Source organism: Paroedura picta, chromosome 1, assembly GCF_049243985.1.
Source record: "Paroedura picta isolate Pp20150507F chromosome 1, Ppicta_v3.0, whole genome shotgun sequence".
Lineage (NCBI taxonomy): Eukaryota > Metazoa > Chordata > Lepidosauria > Squamata > Gekkonidae > Paroedura > Paroedura picta.
The window spans coordinates 31,006,182-31,026,046 of NC_135369.1; the positions used below are offsets into that span (position 1 = coordinate 31,006,182).

The following is a 19,865-nucleotide window of genomic DNA, read 5'->3' on the forward strand; positions in this document are numbered from 1 at the left end:
TTCAACATTTCTGGATATTTTACAGCTCCTACTCTTCTCTCCAGCAGACTATAGCAGGGTGGCAATTAGCAGTGGGAGAGCAGGAGTTTTGGTTTCTCGTGGCTTCTCCCAAGAGTTCCCTTTGTGACCTGATTGATGTAGTCTTTTTTGACTTCCTAGTTTTTATCATGCTGGAGTATAGAGATGTACATTTCCAGATAGTTTACCGTAGGTCATTTTACATTAGCAAATTCATACTACACATTGTGAGTGGATCATACCTTGTGGTTTAAAAGATGCCACTCATTCTAAAAAGAGAAATAATTTATTAGTGGTCCCTGAACTTATTTTTTTTTCCAGTTGGAAAAATATGAGGAAAAGGTCCTCAAGGGGAAAAAATGAGGGCTTTGTGGGCCTTCATATCTCTGGAGTGTGCTAAATAACTGTTCTCTGTCATTTCAGGAGAAACTCGGACAACCATATTCAACCAGTGAGGCTAGAAAAATCACCTCATTTTACCATGCCAAAAAGCACTAGGCTTCCAGCCAGTTGATAGCTACAAGATAATGATCACTCAATCTATTTATCAAACCATTAAACAATTTTGTACCAGAGTGAGCAGTTATTATAAATATTAAAAGAAGTGGCATTCAAAAATTGAGAATCTCTATCCTTTCCATTACAGTAGTTTTAATGTACAGTCCTGGACAGAATTATACCCTTCTAAGTCAACTGAAGTACAACTCTGTTCAGGTTTGCACTTTTAATGTCTCAAGGGGCATTTCAGGCCATTCTGTTGCAGTAGCAACAAAATAATTGAGGATTTTAAACAAAGTCATGACAGCGTCAGGAAAGAATAGCTTGGGACATTAGTGCCTTCTTGTGAAGACCCAAGATGTAGTCTTAAGAATTCAGTAAGTTTCCTTCGAGTATTGTAATATTCTAGACTGGAAGCCATGTTGAGATCTTTTCCCCACATCTTCCTCCCATTTTTGACTGATTATTTTGCTTTTGGCTTTTCACTGCCTGTTGTCCTTTGCTTCTTGCTGGCTCAAGCATTTCTATAGGTATTTGAGGATGGGCTGAAATGGAACCAAAATAGTGACACTGTTGTGTCTTCTCTGACCAAACCAGTCGTGTAGCCAGTCCCAAGAGACAGCTGCTGCTGAGGAACTTGATTGTGAAATTCTTCATGTAGGTTTAGAGCACAGGACAAACACACCATTTAGCAACAAGTGGGTTGGCCCTAATGCCAGCTCCATTAACATATTGTGACCTTGTCTTCAGAGTTTTCCTCTCCCTTGACAACTGTTCACAGAATCGAATCGTTACAGTGAGTGATGAGATCAAGCCAGGGTGACATGGCACAAATGATTTCTGCTAAATAATCCTGTGATGAGCTGCAGGAAGGGAATTTTTTTAGTCTTAACTCAGCAAGTATCGATTGGGGGAGAGGAAGATGGATGATCAATATATCAGAAGATAAGTGACAGCTGCAGAAAACTCTGTAAATCAAAGATACGTTTTTACAACTGAAGTTAGGGCTTTCTTTGAGCTGCCCTTCACAGTTTTGCTGTGCCATTGCAAAACGAGCTGCAGATCTTTGTAATCTATCTCCATTATCTTTGGGATCCTTTGAGAATGATGGGAGAATAGCAATGTCTCCACTGTTTCCCCCACCCCCTCTTGTGGAAAGAAGATTACAGGTGGTATATGCTGTTTTCACACGTGCTACCTTTCATGTGTATCTTTACACACATGTGGACTTGGCCTATGTCACTTAGAAGTACAACCAGTTTGGGAAAATTTAAGTGCAATTCGGGGAAACCTCTTCCTGCTTCCAGAGTCAGGCTAGCTTGGAAAACTGACATAGTCACCAATTAGAAGGGACAGAATGTATGTAGGGAATTTTGCCTAGATAATGGGCAAGCAAACTCCAAGCACCCATAGAGGCACAGGAATCCAAGATTACTTCACTATAAGAATTATGAAACTGTTATATCCAGAAGCTAGGGTTGCCAATCTCCAGGTAGTGGCTGGCGATCTTCTAGAATTACAACTAGAGTAAGGTGACCAGATGTTAACATTGGTAAAGCAGGACACCATTGGCCGGGGGGGGGGTTCTTGATTAAAAATTGGTCTATATGGAGCAACAAAAAGTTTCATAGAATGCAAAAAGAGTATTGTAATAGATATTTTTTAAATTTCAACATAAGTACAATTTGCCAGGTGCCCTCAGATGTCCCTCCAAAAGTGGGACAATCTGGTCACCTTAAACTAGAGATCAGTTCCCCTGGAGAAAACGGCTTCTTTGGAGGGTGGCCTATATGACATTATCACTTACTGAGGTCCCTCCCCTCTCCAAACTCTTCCCTGACCTGACTTCACCTCCTCTACGGGTGTACTCTGCAGTTAACTGCTCCCATTGCAGCCTGGGCAGTGGGAGGACTAGAGGCTGGGCCATAAGGGAAGGGAAGCTGGAAGCTTGGCCCTGTCCATGGGGAAATCCAGCCTAATGGCCAGTGGTGGCAGTGAGTTACCCAGAGAGGCAATCTGGCAGCCCCTCCAGGAGTTTGCAACCCCTAAGAACGGGCAAGGTGGAATTGGGCTTGTGGAGTCAAACTGGGCCTGTTCTGTCGCAGAGGGCAGCATCTGCTTTCCTCAGGCCTCTCCTTTCCAAAGGAGCTTTGTGATCCATTCCACAAAGACAGAACATTAAAAACAAAAGATAAGAGACTAACGTAAAGACGCAGAATAATTCAACTTCTGCCGCTTCACCACTTTTGCTACCACTGTGGCTCAAAAAGTCCTTTACTCCCTCTGCTAACTGTGCTTCGGTGGGGGCAGGGCATAAAGTCATAAAAGTCTGGTGAGTGGTTTACTTTGAAGCCTGGAAGCCATGGAGTTTTCCATCTAAAAGCTGCCCTTTGGGGAAAAACTCCAGAAGCAAATGACGTTGAAGAAAAGAGATGTTTCAGATCATTCTTGAGTTCTGACCGTTCTGACCTCAGTGCTAAAACATTTGCAGCAAGAACTGAAGAGCAGTGTCCCTTTATCGCCTAAGGATAAATCTGATAGGACATTGTTCGGGAGCCAGTCAGAAGCTCCAGCAATTTAAAAGAAAAATCTAAAATGAAATGAAAACACCAAGAGAAGTCCTATTGTAAGAGCAAAGAGCAAACAACTCTTTTATGGTGTGGCACAGCAATAGATAATTACCGGTTCTCATCTGGAAAACAAAATTCTGCACTGTCCGAATCAGAAATGCCTTCAGATTTCTCACTGAGCTACCTGGTTTCCTTACCCGATGACCTAACCTCTATGTGGAACAATTAGTCTGGGACAGGGGTAGTCAAACTGTGGCCCTCTGGATGTCCATGGACTACAATTCCCATGAGCCTCTGCCAGTGAGGGCCGCAGTTTGATTACCCCTGGTTTGGGATCTAGAGACAACCTGTTCAGCACCAAAGGCTTCAGATCTGGAGCTGATTGTGCCAATGGACCACTATGTGTTGCAGTGGGCCCATGACTGAAAATGGCTTTATCAGTGCTGTGGAGAGCCCAAGGTCACCCAGCTGGTTGCATGTGGAGGAGGAGTGCAGAATCAAACCCAGCTCGCCAGATTAGAAGTCTGTACTCCTAACCACTACACCAAGCTGGAATAAGTATATTTCTTTTTCTGTCATACTAGAGGGGGGAAATTACCTAAGGTTTTACATGCTGAAGCAATTAAACTGTCTAAACAGCAGATAAATGTAGTCAAATGTCACAACTTGTCTGGTCAGATGTTTTACCACAACTGTTCCTTTGAAAAAACATTCCTAGCCCACAGCCTGAAGTAACATAGTAAAGGCTAGAGACCTTTGAGGTCTTCTGCAGTGCTCAATTCATAATATTTTGGAAATGAGGAAAAATAGATTCACAAGGCGGTCCCCTCACCAGATTTTCAAATGACTATTTGCAAAACGCTGTTGTTCCTTTTTAGGCAATAGAGAGGTCAGCTTCACCATTTTCTACCTGACTACAAGTAGAAATGCGGCCTTTTCAGGACAAGGGAGAAGCGCTGGGGGAGACTCCGCTCCTCCGCATGCCGCCCTGGGCAGCCCTGCCAAAGCCTGGCAAGGCCGCAGCTGGAGCTGTTCAGGGCAGTGGGAGCACTGGTGGAGGCTCCCTTCCTCCTTCCCTTACCCCCAGCACCCCCAGCTGCACTCCCTGGCCCTTTGCCCTCCCTTCCAGGTTTAGCCGTCCTCCCACATTACTGGTGGCTGGCACTTCTTCCATATGGAAGAAGTTGGAGGGGATGCAGCCAGGGGTGGAAGAGGGCCATTCCTTGGATGGATGGCCAATCAGGGATGGGATAGCCGGGATAGCCTCCCTGATTGGTGGGTAGGAACAGAAGATTTTCTCACAGACAAGGAAGAAAAGTCTGGCTATGAGGTCAAATAGATGCAAACAATCTCAGAATTTCAGAACGGTTCCATTAAAAGACTTTCTCCAGTTGTTGTGTTTAAAGGTATGATTTTGGGCACTGTTATCTAAAAGATACTTCTGTTTCTCACTAAATGTGCAGCAGTTTCCTTCAGTTTCAGCAGGGTAATTTTTCTTTCCAGAACACTTTTCTGCCATTGTCCAGAGTCCTAAATTGATCTCTTTAAAGTTCTCTCCAAAAACTTCCCCAGCTTTCAACCACATAACGCAATTATTTTTTTAAATGCACAAACATTTTATATATGTTAGTATGTGTATACACACTCACACAGCTGTTGATATCTGCTCAGGGTTGAGTAGGATGTCATTGGCACCTTGGCCTTGCTTCCATCGCCTTCCAGGATGGCAGAAACTGCTTGCTCTGCTCTGTCGTGCTCTGGTGAGGGACATTCATGAAGCTTCAGACTGCTGTTACAATACCATTCGGCACATAGAACAACGTGCACTGGTGTATCTAGAATGGCATATTTATGGCCGGAAAGGTATCTCCTGCAATGCTGCCTTTTTGGTGTATTTCTTTCAACTGTTTATTGCGTTACTACATCATGCTGCTGTAGCTAGCTGTACATTCAGCCCAAAAGCCTCTAGGATGAATTGTGCGCTATGGCCTCTCACAGCTTTGTGTGGAGTACAGAAGGGCCACACCTGCCTAAGAAAGGCAGTGTTCAAGGGGAGGGCTGTTATCACCTGCTGTGACCCCCTTTCCCACCTTGTAGATTAGCCCTTGGATGGCAGCCAGTTTTGCTTACAAACTTGTGGATAAACATTTTGTAGAATCCACAGTTTTCTGTAGTTGCTCCTTTTTGGTATTGTAAGCGGCTTTGAGTGATGAGACCTTCCCCCCCCCCCTCCAAGTGAAAATTCAACTGGCTAAGTTTTGCACCGCCGCCATAAAAGTCCGATGCTCCAAAGTAATATCGTTTTAAGTTTTATTTTATGATGATCTTTTAAAAATTGTATTACATTTGATGACCATATTGTTTTGGTTGCTTAAGCTTCTGCCTGTACATCACTTGGTCTGAACGACTGCAATAAAGTTTGACTTGCCTTGAGCTGCTTTGAGTCTGCATGGAGCTGAGAACAGTGGGTTAAAAGCACCTAAATAAATAAAAATGGTGGCTGTTAACAGATGCAGTAGGATCCATTTATGTTGACTCTGGCGCATTTTCATACATAATGTCCTGAATAGCAGGGGTAGTCAACCTGTGGTCCTCCAGATGTCCATGGACTACAATTCCCATGAGCCCCTGCCAGCGTGCTGGCAGGGGCTCATGGGAATTGTAGTCCATGGACATCTGGAGGACCACAGGTTGACTACCCCTGCTGAATAGCATAACCAAAGCGACCCTCCCTACCTTCCTGCTGTCATTTTTTCCCCCATAGCAAAGGAACACAGGAGCTTTAGCCTTCTATTGCATTGAGCTGGCACAGAACCTCCTTCTTTCTTGCAAAAGCAGATCATGATGCTAAGAAAACATTGCCAGCTTTTGTGCATGTGTTAAAGACCTCCTTTTCAGATAAGCATCTTTCAGCCTGTTGAAGGAGAGATTTTTAAGGCCTCTTTAAGAGATTTTGTGGTGCCATCCAAAAATTTTAGGAGACTCTTGATTTTTATAAATGAAACCACGGCACATAACGCAATCACTCCCTTGATTTTTCTGAATGCCTTACAACCGTACTTGGCGGCTGGGGATGTCATCAAGCCCTAACATGAGTTTAGTTCATGTCTGTTTAAGCCAGAGAGAAATGCCATTGACAGCCAATGACTGTGGGTGCTCAGTCAGTACATTACATCTACTGAAGGAGGGAACTAAAATGGGATTGTTTACATCTGGACCCCATGGGGGAAACAAGAAACCAACCCACCAATTCCTTTCTGTGTTGAATTTTGATTTTTCCCCCCCCAGGAATGCGGCAGGGGAATGATATCGGCACACAGTATAGATCGGCCATCTACACGTACTCCTCAGAACAGATGGAAGCTGCCCTGAGATCTAAAGAAGAGTACCAGAAGGTAATATGGGGCAGGCAGAAGTTGGCAATGGCAAACCACCAGTTTGGTGTAGTGGTTAGGAGTGCGGGCTTCTAATCTGGCATGCCAGGTTCGATTCTGCACTCCCCCACATGCAGCCAGCTGGGTGACCTTGGGCTCGTCACAGCACTGATAAAACTGTTCTGACCGAGCAGGAATATCAGGGCTCTCTCAGCCTCACCCACCTCACAGGGGGTCTGTTGTAGGGACAGGAAAGGGAAGGAGATCCTAAGCCGCTTTGAACCTACTTTGGGTAGAGAAAAGCAGCATATAAGAACCAACTCTTCTTCTTCTTCTTCTTCTTCTTCTTCTTCTTCTTCTTCTTCTTCTTCTTCTTCTTCTTCTTCTTCTTCTTCTTCTTCTTCTTCTTCTTCTTCTTCTTCTTCTTCTTCTTCTTCTTCTTGAGTCTTGCATAAATTGAGGGTGACCTGATGGCACTTTTCTTCCCCAATGTGCAGCAGAACTTCTGGTTATGAACCTTCTAGGCTCGTCATAAGCTCCGGACCAGAGCCATCATCCAAATTTGAGCCATCAGCCTATACATTGTTGAAAAGTCTCTCCAAATTCTAAACTCCAGGGCCAGCTTTAGTTTTCCGAATTGCTGCTGAGTCTAGATTGCTGATAGTATCCCTATCTACCTTTTTGCTTTAGTACAACTTACTTTGCAGTTTCAGACTAAGATCCAGTATCCCTATTCTGCTGTGGAAATTCATTTGGTGAACTTGGGTCAGTTACACATTCTCAGCCTAATTTAGAAGAAGAGTGAGTTTTTATACCCTGCTTTTCACTACCAGTAGGAAAATCAAAGTGGTTTACCATCGCTTTATCTTCCTCTCCCCACAACAGACACGCTGTGAGGTAGGTGGAGCTGAGAGAGTTCTGGCAGGGCTGCTCTGTGATAACAGAACTAAAAGGACTGTGACTAGCTGAAAATCACCCAGCTGGCTGCATGAGGAGGAGTGGGGAATCAGACCTGGCTTACCAGATTAGAAGCTGCCACTCTCAACCAATCACCACTTAACAGACAGGGGCAAATAAGAGCACCAGGATGCCTCTTGGTGGGTTGATGGCCTCCTGTCCACCTGAGCTGATCCAGACCTGTGACTGATGGACTGATCCTAGCCTGGTCATGCCCCATGTTAGGAGGAGGAGGAAGGTGGCCCATGGCCCTGTGTTACATGGTTGAGGAGGTGTGAGGTAGGCAAGGGAGACAGAGCCCAAGATGACCTGGCTTTGCACAAGATGTGTGAGGGAAGTGGACTCTGGCCAACCTGAGCTCTGCTTGGCACAATCCAAGAAGGTGGCCTGCCCAAGCCCCACACAGCAGGTGGGCAGGATAGATGGCATCCAGGCTGCCCTAGCCCCACATGGGACAAGTGAGGGAGGTGACCCCTGGCCCAGTTGAGTCCCACATGGGAGTCCCACATGGGAAACAGTACCCAGTCAGTTGGTTTGGCAATTTGCCTCTCCCTTCTTCCATCCCCACTTCGGGAGGACAGGGCAGGGTCAGGCAGACTGTCTCCTCTTTTCTCCCTCTCTCCCTCCTTCGGGGTGCACCCATTTCCCAGGGTCTCTCACTCCCACTCTGCCTGTGGTCAAAGGAATGTTGTGAGGAGGAAGATACATAGGAGGAGAGAATGATGCAAGAGGCTTTGTTGAGGAGAAAGGCGGGATAAAAATGAAGTGAGTAAATAATACAGGACGATGAAGGGCAGATGAAAAGTAGGCTGGTGGGTGAGCGGGAAGGAGAGAAGGAAGCAGAGAAGAGTGAGGATGTGAGGTTGCCAGGAGAAGAGAAAGGAAGAATATAGGAGTAAATGAAATCCCCTCACAAGCCTTTGTAGGTTCCCCACTGTATAACTGGGCCTGGCCCGGTGACTGGTGCCATGGAACTGGGCCATAGTTTTCCTGCATAGAGGCGACCAGGGGCAGGGAAGGAGGGAAAGCTGAAGAGGGGGATGGGGGCAAGCAAGTGTAGGTTGACTGGTAAGAGGGAAGGAGAAAAAGCAGGAAAAGAGGAGAAACTGTGGAGAGCTTTTAGGGAAGGGAAAGAGGACACTGTAGAGGAGAGGAAAATGAGTCCTCCCTCCGGTAAGTCCTTGTGGGGTCCCACTTATTCATTAACTGACTGTGATCAATGTTGTTCATAATCACCATGTCACAATGTGCAAGATGATAATAGGTTGTTTTAAGAATTCTGTTTTCAATGTAACAAAGTTTAACACACTATTCCAGTAGGTGGGTGGTGTGATTCTTTGAGAAGAAAGAAATACTATTTTCTTCTGTTTATGAAAAAAACATGTTTTCTATTTTTAATTCCCTTCCCCCAACCACTCAAATGAGAAATATTAAGATCCATGTACACTGCAGCTATCCAAAATTTGGGGCATCTTCATAATTTTTCTTGTAGAAAACAAAGGAATGGATTTAATTTTCATAAGTAAGCCAAACAGTAACATTTTATATACTAACTTAATAATGCTTCATTTTATGTTAAAATAGTTAAGAGGGTGTGATAAGGTAGTAGTATATATATGTCTGATTTTCCGCAATATTTCTGTTTCCCCCCCAAAAAAATCGAAGATGGGGACCCAGCATTTCCCCCGGAGTCTTCAAAATGTCCCCAAAGTTTATCTCTGCTGTGTAGTTCCTGTAGTATCTAATTCCCCTGGATGCACTTTTTATGGGGCAGTTTTATTTGGTGGCCTAATAATACAATATTTTACATTTTCATCATTATGCTGTGGGTCTTTCATGGTCTGCCTTGTTCTCCCAGAACTGACGAAGGAGAGTCAGGCAGATTGGACTTGCAAATGTTGGGCCGGCAGGCATGACTCCCTTTGTAGGGCCCACTTAAGTACAGGGTCGGTATCTGTTTCTCCCCCCCCCCTCCCCGGTGTGCTCAGGCTGGGACTGGCTGTCTCCTCATGGTCTGTCTGCTTTGGGCTGCCAACCTGGAGGGAGAAGTACTAGTGTGTGACTGACTGATAGGAGGTGTCAAACGTGGCCATGAGATCAGGCAAGTGTCAGTTCCCTGGTCCCAAGTGGCCACTTGCATTGTAAGGACTTCTTTGTCTCCAGCCGTTCCTTTTGTTTCCGTCCCCCCTCTCCCCAACTTGCTACCTTTCTATTTATTAGGGTTGGTGGTGGAGTGGAGTGATTGCTGCTAGTATTCTGGAATAATGCTTGCACTCGAAAGCTCACACCTTAAATAAATCTTTGTTGGTCTTAAAGGTGCTCCTGGACTCTGATTTTATTGTGCTACTTCAGACCAACATGGCTACTCATTTGAATCTGTTCCAGGAAGGTTTGTGCCTGCCCGTGTGTAGACAGGATGAGACTGTTCTACCCCGTTCTGCCTTGTCTCATTGTGTTCAGATCAGATATCCTGGTTTGTGTGTTAACTTTGCAGATCAGCTGGTGGGGCAGTACTTTGGATCAGAACCAAAAAGCTGGGTGCTTTTTTGTCCTGTATCTCTTCCCCAATGAAAATGCATCCCCTTCCTAAGATACTGTACGGTCCAGGAGGGGGACAAAGTAGGTTTACTGTAGGTGCTATTGTGTGTTCTAGGGCTGCAATAGTTTTGAATGTGGAAATGTATGTCTGTGCAGGAGTGTGGTCAGGGTTGGGTCCCTCTGCCCGGGAACCCTGGTCCTAGTCCAAATCCTGACCATGCCTGCCTCCACAGTTGTTTTTAGATTTCAAATTTTGTGTCAGAAGACCCAGTCAGTAATGCCCCCAACAGCTGCTTTTAAAGGTCAAATTATGTGTCAGGAGAACCAGTCACTAATGCCAATGTAATAGGATGTTAGCCCCTCAGTGTCTCTTCATTGTTGATGTTCTGCTGCTTCTTAATCCCTTTGTAGTCTGCTGCTGTCTTCTTTGCATTTTGCTGTTGAGCTCTTTCCTTGATTCCTCCCTCTCTTGACATTCTTGCTTTTTAACTCGGTGTGCCATCGTTTCTATACCTTTTCACCCTGTTTATCAGCTCAGAAGTCTGTTGGAGGATCAATGCACTAGGCACTCCTTGCCTAGCTCCAAGGTTCCTATACTTAGATTTTCCCCGTAACCAGAAGTGAACCTTTTTCTTTTTCCGCAAAACCCAGCGTGAAACACGCATTCAAGACGACGGCCAGGCCGGGTTGCCAACATCCATATGAAGCCTGGTGATTTCCCAGCATTACAACTGGTCTCCAGACTAAAGGAATCAGTTCCCCTGTCGAAACTGGCTGCTCAGGAGGTGGACTCTATGATCTTATGCCAGGGGTAGTCAAACTGCAGCCCTCCAGATATCCACGGACTGCAATTCCCATGAGCCCCTGCCAGCAAACACTGGCAGAACAGTTCCCTAATCAGCATCGGGGTAGTCAAACTGCGGCCCTCCAGATATCCATGGACTACAATTCCCATGAGCCCCTGCCAATGCTTGCAGGGGCTCATGGGAATTGTAGTCCACGGACATCTGGAGGGCCGCAGTTTGACTACCCCTGCCTTATGCTTTGCTGCCATTCCTCCCTGCTGCAAACCCTGCCTTGCCCGGCTCCCCCTTCAAATCCCCAGGAATCTCCTAACCTGGAATTGGTAAGCCAAGATGTATTGGGGCTATAGCTTGTTTATAGCTCTAGAGACATGTGTTGTGTATTCTCTGTGAAGTCTGGAGTCCAGAGGGTGCCATTTAGAACAATTCAATCTTACTTTGTGCGATAACCTTACTGTCTCACAACCGTAAGCATCTTTGGGGTGTCCCTCTGCTGATTCCGGCTCAGGAGTGGGGTGAGGTTAATGTGTTCATGCTAGGATCTTCTAAGGATTGTACCCATAGCTCTGGAGCACTTTTATGCTGTTCCAAGTACATTTGTCTTGGAAGGGACTTCAGTGACATTAATATGTGTGATTTGGGGCTCATCCTAAACCAAATGGTCCAGTTGTGTCTTCTGTGTGAGTGTTAGGCATTACCTGCCTAATTTCAGTGTTGGCATAATCATTTCGTACTCTGGCAATTGTTTAATTATATCTCCTGCGATCATTCTCCCCGCCCCTTCCAAACTTGTCATTATCTCTTCGAAATGTGCAAATTGGTGTTAAATATCAACTGCCATAGCAAATAAACATCCACATTATTCAATGGCATTTTATTACAGCAAAGGGGGGGGGCGCGGGGGAGCTGCTGGAATTGACTTGCCTGCTGTAAGATGTGAAAATTCAGAATTATGACCAAGGGGCATCCTGGTTTATGTCATTGCCCTCTGGTGGCCTTGGGACATTACTGCAGCACAGTTGAAACACAAGATGACACATTTCTTTCTCTTTCTTTTTTCTTGGTGAAAAGAATTTAACTTGGCCTCTGGTTAACCATTTCCCATTATTTAGGATAATAGGAGAATATTTAGAAGAGTTACAAAAACCACATTAAGGGAGGGAAATGTAAGTTTTCTTTTATGCATTTTGCACATTTCGGTTTGTTACTCTGCAATATCTGTGGGTTTCAGTTTTAGATGCATCCCATTTCTAACCCTGCATGCAGTACATTTTAGTTGGGTCCAGTGTTTCTTGTGGGATCAGGACCGGACTGTGTCCAGAATGGATGAGAACATGTTAAAAACTATCTTGTCCTGGTAATCAAAAGCTCTAAGGAAGGGAGAGAAGCAGCTGTGGTTCGGTGGCCAAGCACATGGCTTTGCGGGTGGCAAGTGGCGCCAAGTCACAGTAGCCAATACTGAGCTCATAGATCAGTTGTCTGGCTTGATATAAGGCAGATTCATATGTTAAAAACCACCTTGCTATAGGGAATAAACAGGACTCTAGAGTCAGGTGGGAATATAGAATTATTACAACAGAAGGCCAGCCTGCCAGCAGTCTCTGTCTCTCTGTCTCTCTGTCTCTCTCTCTCTCTCCAACTTCTCCAGTTAAAAGGAATGGGCAGTAGGTGATGTGGAAGACCAAGACCCTGGAGAGCTGCTGCCAGACTGTGTATCCAAGCAAAGGTTGGATACACATTTTTCTTGGATGCTTTAGGATGCTTAGGGCTGATCCTGCGTTGAGCAGGGGGTTGGACTAGATGGCCTGTATGGCTCCTTCCTACTCTATGATTCTATGATACAGACCTTGAGGGAGTGATAGTCCCATTCTGTGTAAGGCCACATTCACACTCGCGTGTTCACCTTTCCATGCCAAGCTGCCAGAACGGCTTTTTAAGCCTTGCTGCCTTTTGGGTTTCTCAGCATTGGGAGTTGCCGCAGTGGGGGGGAAAAGTTGAAAACTGTTCTTGAGATGTGGACTTAACAGGTCATGTTTATGCTACATAAACACATCCGTTACAATTACCGTGCGTGGCTTTCAAATGTTTTTTTAAAACAAACCTTTCAAAACATTTCTTGTTCCGATTTGTAATGCGAATACTGGTCCCCTAAAAATAGAGCCTATGCAGTGCAATATCCCCAGCCCACAATTCTAACAGCATATTCTGCATCTCCATTGAGCACTTATGCTGAAAGATGAGTTAGAAATATTGAATATATATAAATAAATAAAATAACAGGTATATGTAATTGTTATTATTATTTAACTAGGATCTATACCCGTTATAACAACAGGCTCTAGAAACCCTCAGGAGACCTTGAAGCACAGGGCAGCCCAACCAGTCAAACTGGACTGCTAGGGCCAGCGCTGTGCCTGCAGCACCACAGAGTGTGGCCACCTGGCCTCCCCCCCCCTCCCCAGCTTCCCATTGTGCTGGGTAATGGGGCTGGCTCTTCCTCCTCACTGCCAAGTACCCAGAAGCAGCAGGGAGGAGGAGGATGGGGGCAGGGAAGACCTGTGATTGGGCCTCAGTGGGGGAGTGCTCTTTCCTTATTGGGCCCATAACCCCAACTGAGGGCCCATTTGGGCAGGTTTTATCATTGTGTCATCGGCACACAAACCGGATATTATTAGGGCTACAGGTTTCTAAGCCGCCCCTTCCCGCGTGGGTTCGGGGCTGTTTACAACAGTGACTTGCACATTTAAAATCATGTCAATAAAACATTTTAATGATGACCTTTTTTATTGGTAAACTTCTTGAAAATAAGGCACAAACATTTGTACTCTTCCCAAGGCTACCCTTCATTTTCAAGTTATCGTGGGCTCATTAATTAATGGGAGCAAAATGTAATAAGTGAAGCTGAGAGGAAAGGGATGTGTGGGAAGGAGGTCTGGCCTGGCAGCTGTCAGAGGGAAGACAAATGGGAACATAATTCAGGGGGCAGAAATGTTTGTTGTTCAGGCACTCTTCCTTCCGTATCTTTTAGAAAATAACCCTTCTGGGCGTCCTGGTATTATTTTTTAAGACATTTCTACCCTGTCTGGAAGGCATGCCCGCTATCTTGGAACAGATCATAACTTTAATCCCGGCTTTCTCAACCAGGATTTTGTGAAACCCTGGGATTTCTTGATGGCCCTTGATTGGGTTCCTTGGGAGATAATTAATTTTTAATATTTTTAAAAATTTGTTAAACATTTATTGGGCGATATGACCATCCATGGTCATGTCGACCTGCCCCCCCCAAATGGCCAGTGATGGGCCTTGAGGGGTGGAAAGGGGAGGAGCCCCAGGTGGGCGTGTCCACAGCTCTGCTTCCCAACCATATTCTTCATGATCATGCCACTTCTGGGGTTTCTTGAAGCCTGAAGAATGTTTCAGGGGCTTCTCAATAGTAAAAAAGTTGAGAATGACTGTTTTAATCCAGGCATTAGCTGTTTGGGAGACTTGCTTTTCACATGTTCAGAACATATTCCTTGTTCACATGGTCCAGGGCTGGCATAGCCAACAGCTTCCGCAACTAAGGCTTGCCAAATCCTGGCTCTAGTTATATTTACTTAGAGGGAAAAGTACCCAGCTTGCTGGGGGGTAAACGGTAATGACTGGGGAAGGCACTGGCAAACCACCCCGTATTGAGTCTGCCATGAAAACGCTAGAGGGCGTCACCCCAAGGGTCAGACATGACTCGGTGCTTGCACAGGGGATACCTTTACCTTTACCTTTAGAGGGAAAAGACAATCAAGATTGTCCTTGGTGGTGTTCAGACACCGGTATCGACTCCAAAGTTTGACTCCAGTGGCACCTTTAAGACCATCAAGATATAAGCTTTTGTGTGCTTGCACACTTCTTCAAATGCATGCACACAAAGGCCTATACTCAGAATTAAACTTTGCTGGTCTTAATGCCACCAGTGGACTCAAACTTTAGTATCTGTAGCAGGGGTAGTCAAACTGCAACCCTCCAGATGTCCATGGACTATAATTCCCATGAGCCCCTGCCAGCAAATGCTGGCAGGGGCTCATGGGAATTGTAGTCCATGGACATCTGGAGGGCTGCAGTTTGACTACCCCTGATCGATAGTATCTCCTCCAGTACGGGTGGGATTGAAAACAGAACCAAACAGAATTTAAGACTAGCATCATTTATCTAGCAATAACTTTGAAATGTTTTGCAAAACGCAACTGCATTTCACAAGCATGCTTTGCAATGGGATGGTGGTGCAGTGGATTTGTGATTCATGCATCAATAACTTCAACGGAATGTAAAGATGGGGGGGGGAGAATCTTTACAACTATGCACAGTACATTGTCTGATGGCAGGCTGATTTTAAAAAATGTTTCGGGGTTACTCGCAGATTATGAATGGAACCATCCCTGTTGCTTTGGAAAGAGGTTTTGCGTGAGCCCTGTTTTAAAAAAAAGAAAAAAGAAAACACATCTCTGCTTGTTAAGAAGTGGGGAATTCAGCGTTGCCCCCCCCCCTTTAAAATGGACTCTTTCCCTCTGGTGGGAAGGTTTAGCTCTGAATGTGGTCTGCCTCCCTCTCTTCTCCTCGCTGCCCCCTCCCTTCCAACCCAACACATTCATCTTCCTTCCCGTGACACATTAAATGTGCTGCAGAGCAGCAGCGCGGTTGCCATGGTAGCCAGCCTAGGGAACGTGCCCATTGGCTGCGTCCTCGGGAGGAAGAAGGAAAGGCCTGCCGTGTCAGGGGTCGCATGTGCAGGGTGCCTGCCTGCCATTGTTTCCTACCAACTCTTTGCCCGGGACGTCTTAATAGGCAATGTCAGAGAAGGGCACCGATCAGGAGGTCACTTGAACTGCCAGCTGCGTACACTGCTTGGGTTGTGTCACCAAGAGTCCCCCTTCTACACTCCCCCCACCCCCCGTTGATGTCATTAACTTGACCCTCAAGTGTGGACATTGCCCAAGGACAGTAGTCAAGTGGGAAGCGTGAACAGTGGCAGGCTGTGCGCTCCTTTTGTTTAGCATCTCGCCATGCTTCCTTTTGAACTGTTTAGGATTCAGCTTGGGTTGCACACAGGGGCCTTTACTCCTGCCAGTTCAAACGGCGGAAATGCAGATGACAAGCCTCAGATATTATAATTAACTTCCATTTACAGCACAGCTGTCATCGGAATTGCTATGACAATTGGAGAACCAAGAGGGCCATTCTGCACCTGGACCAGATTTAATTTTAAACTCTGTTCTCCTTTGATCTTCTCTCTCTCTCTCTCTCTCTCTCTCTCTCTCCAAATTACATTCTGACAGCACTTCATTTATATAATAAACTAGTAAAAGAGCCCATTGCATTCCAAATACAATGGGCCCTAGCAGGGGGGTGGAGAGCGAGGGACTGGCGAGGGCAGGGTGAGGAAAGGTAGCTTACCGGTGAGAGGGCTGTAGCGACGTCGGGCAGCTCCTTCGCGGCGGGCAGCTCCTTGGGTGGCTTCTTCTCGGCGGGCAGCTCCTTCGGCGATGTGCCGGCGATGCGTTTTTAGAGGCCGGGGGCTCCCTGGGCGGCGGCGGGCGCGGCCCGCGGGCGCGGCCGGCGGGTGCGGCCCGATCCGCGGGCGCGGCCGGCGGGCGCGGCCCGATCCGCGGGCGCGGCCGGCGGGCGCGGCCCGATCCGCGGGCGCGGCCCGATCCGCGGGCGCGGCCCGATCTGCGGGCGCGGCTCGCGGGCTTAGAGGTTAGAGGTTTAGAGCTTAGAGGTTCTTAGAGGTTCTTAGAGGTTCTTAGAGGCCGGCTGGCTTGGAGCAACTGCGAGCTGCGCTACGCGCGGCTCGCAGTTGTCCGGCAAGGAATCGGAGGGACCAATCGGCAGGCGCTTCGCGCCTGCCGATTGGTCCCTCCGATAGTCTGTCATGAGGAAGGGGCCAATCGGCACCCTTCCTCATCCCGGACACAGCCCGCCTTCCAAGGGCTTACTGTTTTATTTAGTCCGTGGCGCCCGCGGCGCCACGGGCGGTGTAAAGATATTTGAGACTCTTAAGTATGAACCTCACATTTTCAGAGTTTGGGTGACCAATTACTCACTCCCCACTCCCCTCCCAGCTGAAGTTGTGGCTGCTCAGTGATGAGGGGAAAAGCATTTTGTACATGACCAGAAACACTTTACGGTTTATAGCTATCTTGTCAATTCCCGAGAATATAAGATATGTCTGTTATTAATGGAATGATCAGTTCTGGGATGGGCAAGTTCTTGAGCCAGAGGTGGGGAGGGAGATCTCCTGCCTAAGATGGTTTGGTGTGGATCTATCTCCTTCCCTCCCTGCCGCCAAAATGCCTACTGTAGGATGACTGAAGAAGTTGGCATGGTATGCAAGCTCCATTGTGGCACTTCACACAGTTTAATAATTAAGTGAAGGGCCTTCTTAAGAATGACCTGCTATTGTAGGGCTGAGCCCCTTCTCAAGTTAAACCATGCATTCTGATTTATAAAAGGCAGTTATACCACATTTTCTTTTCTTTTTCAGCCTCGTATTTCCTTGGTCAGTATCCTAAAGCCTATTGTTTGCCCGTGTCATTTTTAGTTAATCTAACCCAACAGTGGTCATGTATTTTGGCAGGTGTGGTGGTGGTCAAATCCAAATTGCCATATTTACTAGATGATGATGTTAACCATTCAGTCGAGTCTGACTCTTGGCGGTCCTATGGCACAATTCCCCCCACGATTGCCAAGAAAATCCTCTGGTGCTGCTCTCAAATTATATTTACTAGGAAGGCAACCCTGAATGAAAAATGAACTCCCACCAAAAAAGTTATATGCCTCCATTTTTTGTATACGGGACTATAAGATAACACCCCCTCCTATTTTTTTCTTTTGATGGTGTATCTGGAAAACACCAAGGGGCTTTTTGCACGGCTTCAAAATCGCACAATGGTTGCCAATTGGAAACGCTATTGATTTGCCATAACGCACGACGTCGTAGACAATCTGCAACACTCCTGAAACCGATCAGCAAAAAGCGCTTCGTTGTGGCGCTTTCAGGGGAATCCCAAAAAGTGGATTCACCCTCCGGAAAGCGCTACACTCTTGCAAACAATCTGCAACACTAGCGATAAAGACCTGTGCGTTAACATTGTTGCGGTTTCTTCAAAGTCCCTCCTCCTGAGCCTGTCCTCCAAACTTCCGCCGAGCGGGGATAAACGCACCAGCGAGCCTCTTTCTGTTTAGAGGCTTCCCTGGCTTCAGTCCTTCACCTTTAGTCACTAAGCACAAACCACATAAAAGCCCGTTTGCTGAAATAAAGTCCCTTTATTTTTTACACATTAATTCAGCCGAAAATCGGGCCCGTGAGAGGGGGGGGGGATTTTTTTTTATCACTCGAGGCAGCGTGGCAACGATCATACGATCAAACGACAGCTCACATTAGGCAGCTGGATGGGTCTCTCCGTTGCAACGAATCTACACAGATTCGTTACAATGGGTCTGTTTTTTTTTTTTTTTAAACCTTTCTTAAAGGGAAAGGGGCTGTTTGGGAGCATGCTAACGGCTGCCCATTGGCTGCTTGACGGCCAGGGGCGGGACGAGCTTGGAAATAGCGCTTCCTTTTCTGCCGAGACCGGAAGCTGTGGGAAACGCTACAAAACGCAACTGGATTCCGCTACAAAGGCAGGTATGCATAACGACGAATTCCACTATTTTAAATGGCGATTTTTCGTTCAGTGACCAATTTGCAACAAAGATCCTGGTGCGTAAAGCCCCCTAATTTTGCATTAGAGTAAATATATGTTGTAATACTCCAGTGGACACTATAGGACTCATGTACAATACACTACTCCTTCCCCCTGGCATTGATGTTGTATGTCTTTTCTGAGAATAGGGTTGCCGCAGGGAGTGCCCGGCAACCCGTGAGGGCAAGAGAGGCATCTGAGCCATCATTTCACTTCCAGTCAAAACAAAACAAAACAGGTAGCTACCCTATGTCACCTCCATTTTTTTAAACCAGAAGTGATGTGACACCACAAGCCAGTGTTGCAGGGCTTCTCCCCCATCCCAGAGGGGTGCTGGGCGATGGAAGCAGGGGTTGGAGGATCTCCCATCCTGACAAGGGTCATGGCAGCCCTAACGGAGCCTGACTGAGCCAAGATCACACTGTAGCGTATTTTGAATTTCAGTCTCCCCAGACTTAGACCAATTCTCTAAACATGACAGCAACAGGGAGCAATGCAACATAAGTAATAACTCTCCTGCCTACTTGCCTGCACCACACAACCACCTGTGTTTGGATCAACATTAGCCGCTGAAATACTGCTTTTTAAAGTGGTTGATGGATTATCTTGAGGGATTTTTTTTCACGGGTCTGCTGTGTATAACGTGACGCTACTGTTCCAGTGACTACATTATCCCTGATAGCAAGATCTCAACTCCCCCACCTACATTCCCTTTTCCAGGGATATTACACAACAACACATATTTTGTTCTTAAGTCAGTATGGGGCAAGGGAGGAGCCCTTTAGACCAGGTGTTGTTGAACTCATTTGTTAGGAAGGCCAGATGTGTCATTGTCCCTTTGCTGGGGTGGGCCATGAGTGCCATGGAATGCACTGGAGATATAAGCTTTGTAAATTACAGTAGCTGGTAAGCTCCAGGTTGGAGTATCCTCATCATGAGGCCCTGTGGGCTAGAGAGCGGGTTGCAGAGGAAAATCTTCATAGGCAGGCTGGAGAGCCAGCAGTGCAATACTGGACAGATGCTGTGCTGTCTGGAAGGGGGGGGCTCCTCCTGCAGAATGAATCTCAGAATCATAGAGTTGGAAGGGGCCATTCAGGCCATCTAGTCCAGTGGTCCCCAACCTGCAGACCGCCGCCCGGTGCCGGGCTGCGAAGGCCATGGCGCCGGGTCGCGACTCCCTCTCCCCGCCCTCCCCCGCAGTAAAAAACTTCTTACTGCGGGAGGGCGGGGAGAGGGAATCAGGGCCGGGCCACGATTCAGGCGTGCATGGCGCATTTGCGCATGTGCAATGCGTGGGCGTGGCCCGCAGGCGCGGCGCGGGGCGTGGCCTGCGCGGGCGCGGCCCAATGCGGATGTGTGGCCCACGCGGGCGCGGCCCGTGTGCGCGGC

The 19,865-nt window shown here is 46.8% G+C and overlaps 1 protein-coding gene across 5 annotated transcripts in view; it reads left to right on the top strand.

The window, feature by feature from the left end:
- The window catches only part of MSRA (methionine sulfoxide reductase A), a 228,987-nt gene that overhangs the window by 133,102 nt on the left and 76,020 nt on the right, over positions 1-19,865 (top strand). For all 5 annotated transcript variants that reach the window (XM_077332128.1, XM_077332119.1, XM_077332146.1 and 2 more), the window contains one exon: positions 6,375-6,481. In XM_077332128.1, coding sequence (XP_077188243.1) covers positions 6,375-6,481 — 107 coding nt within the window. The remainder of the gene's footprint in view (positions 1-6,374; positions 6,482-19,865) is intronic.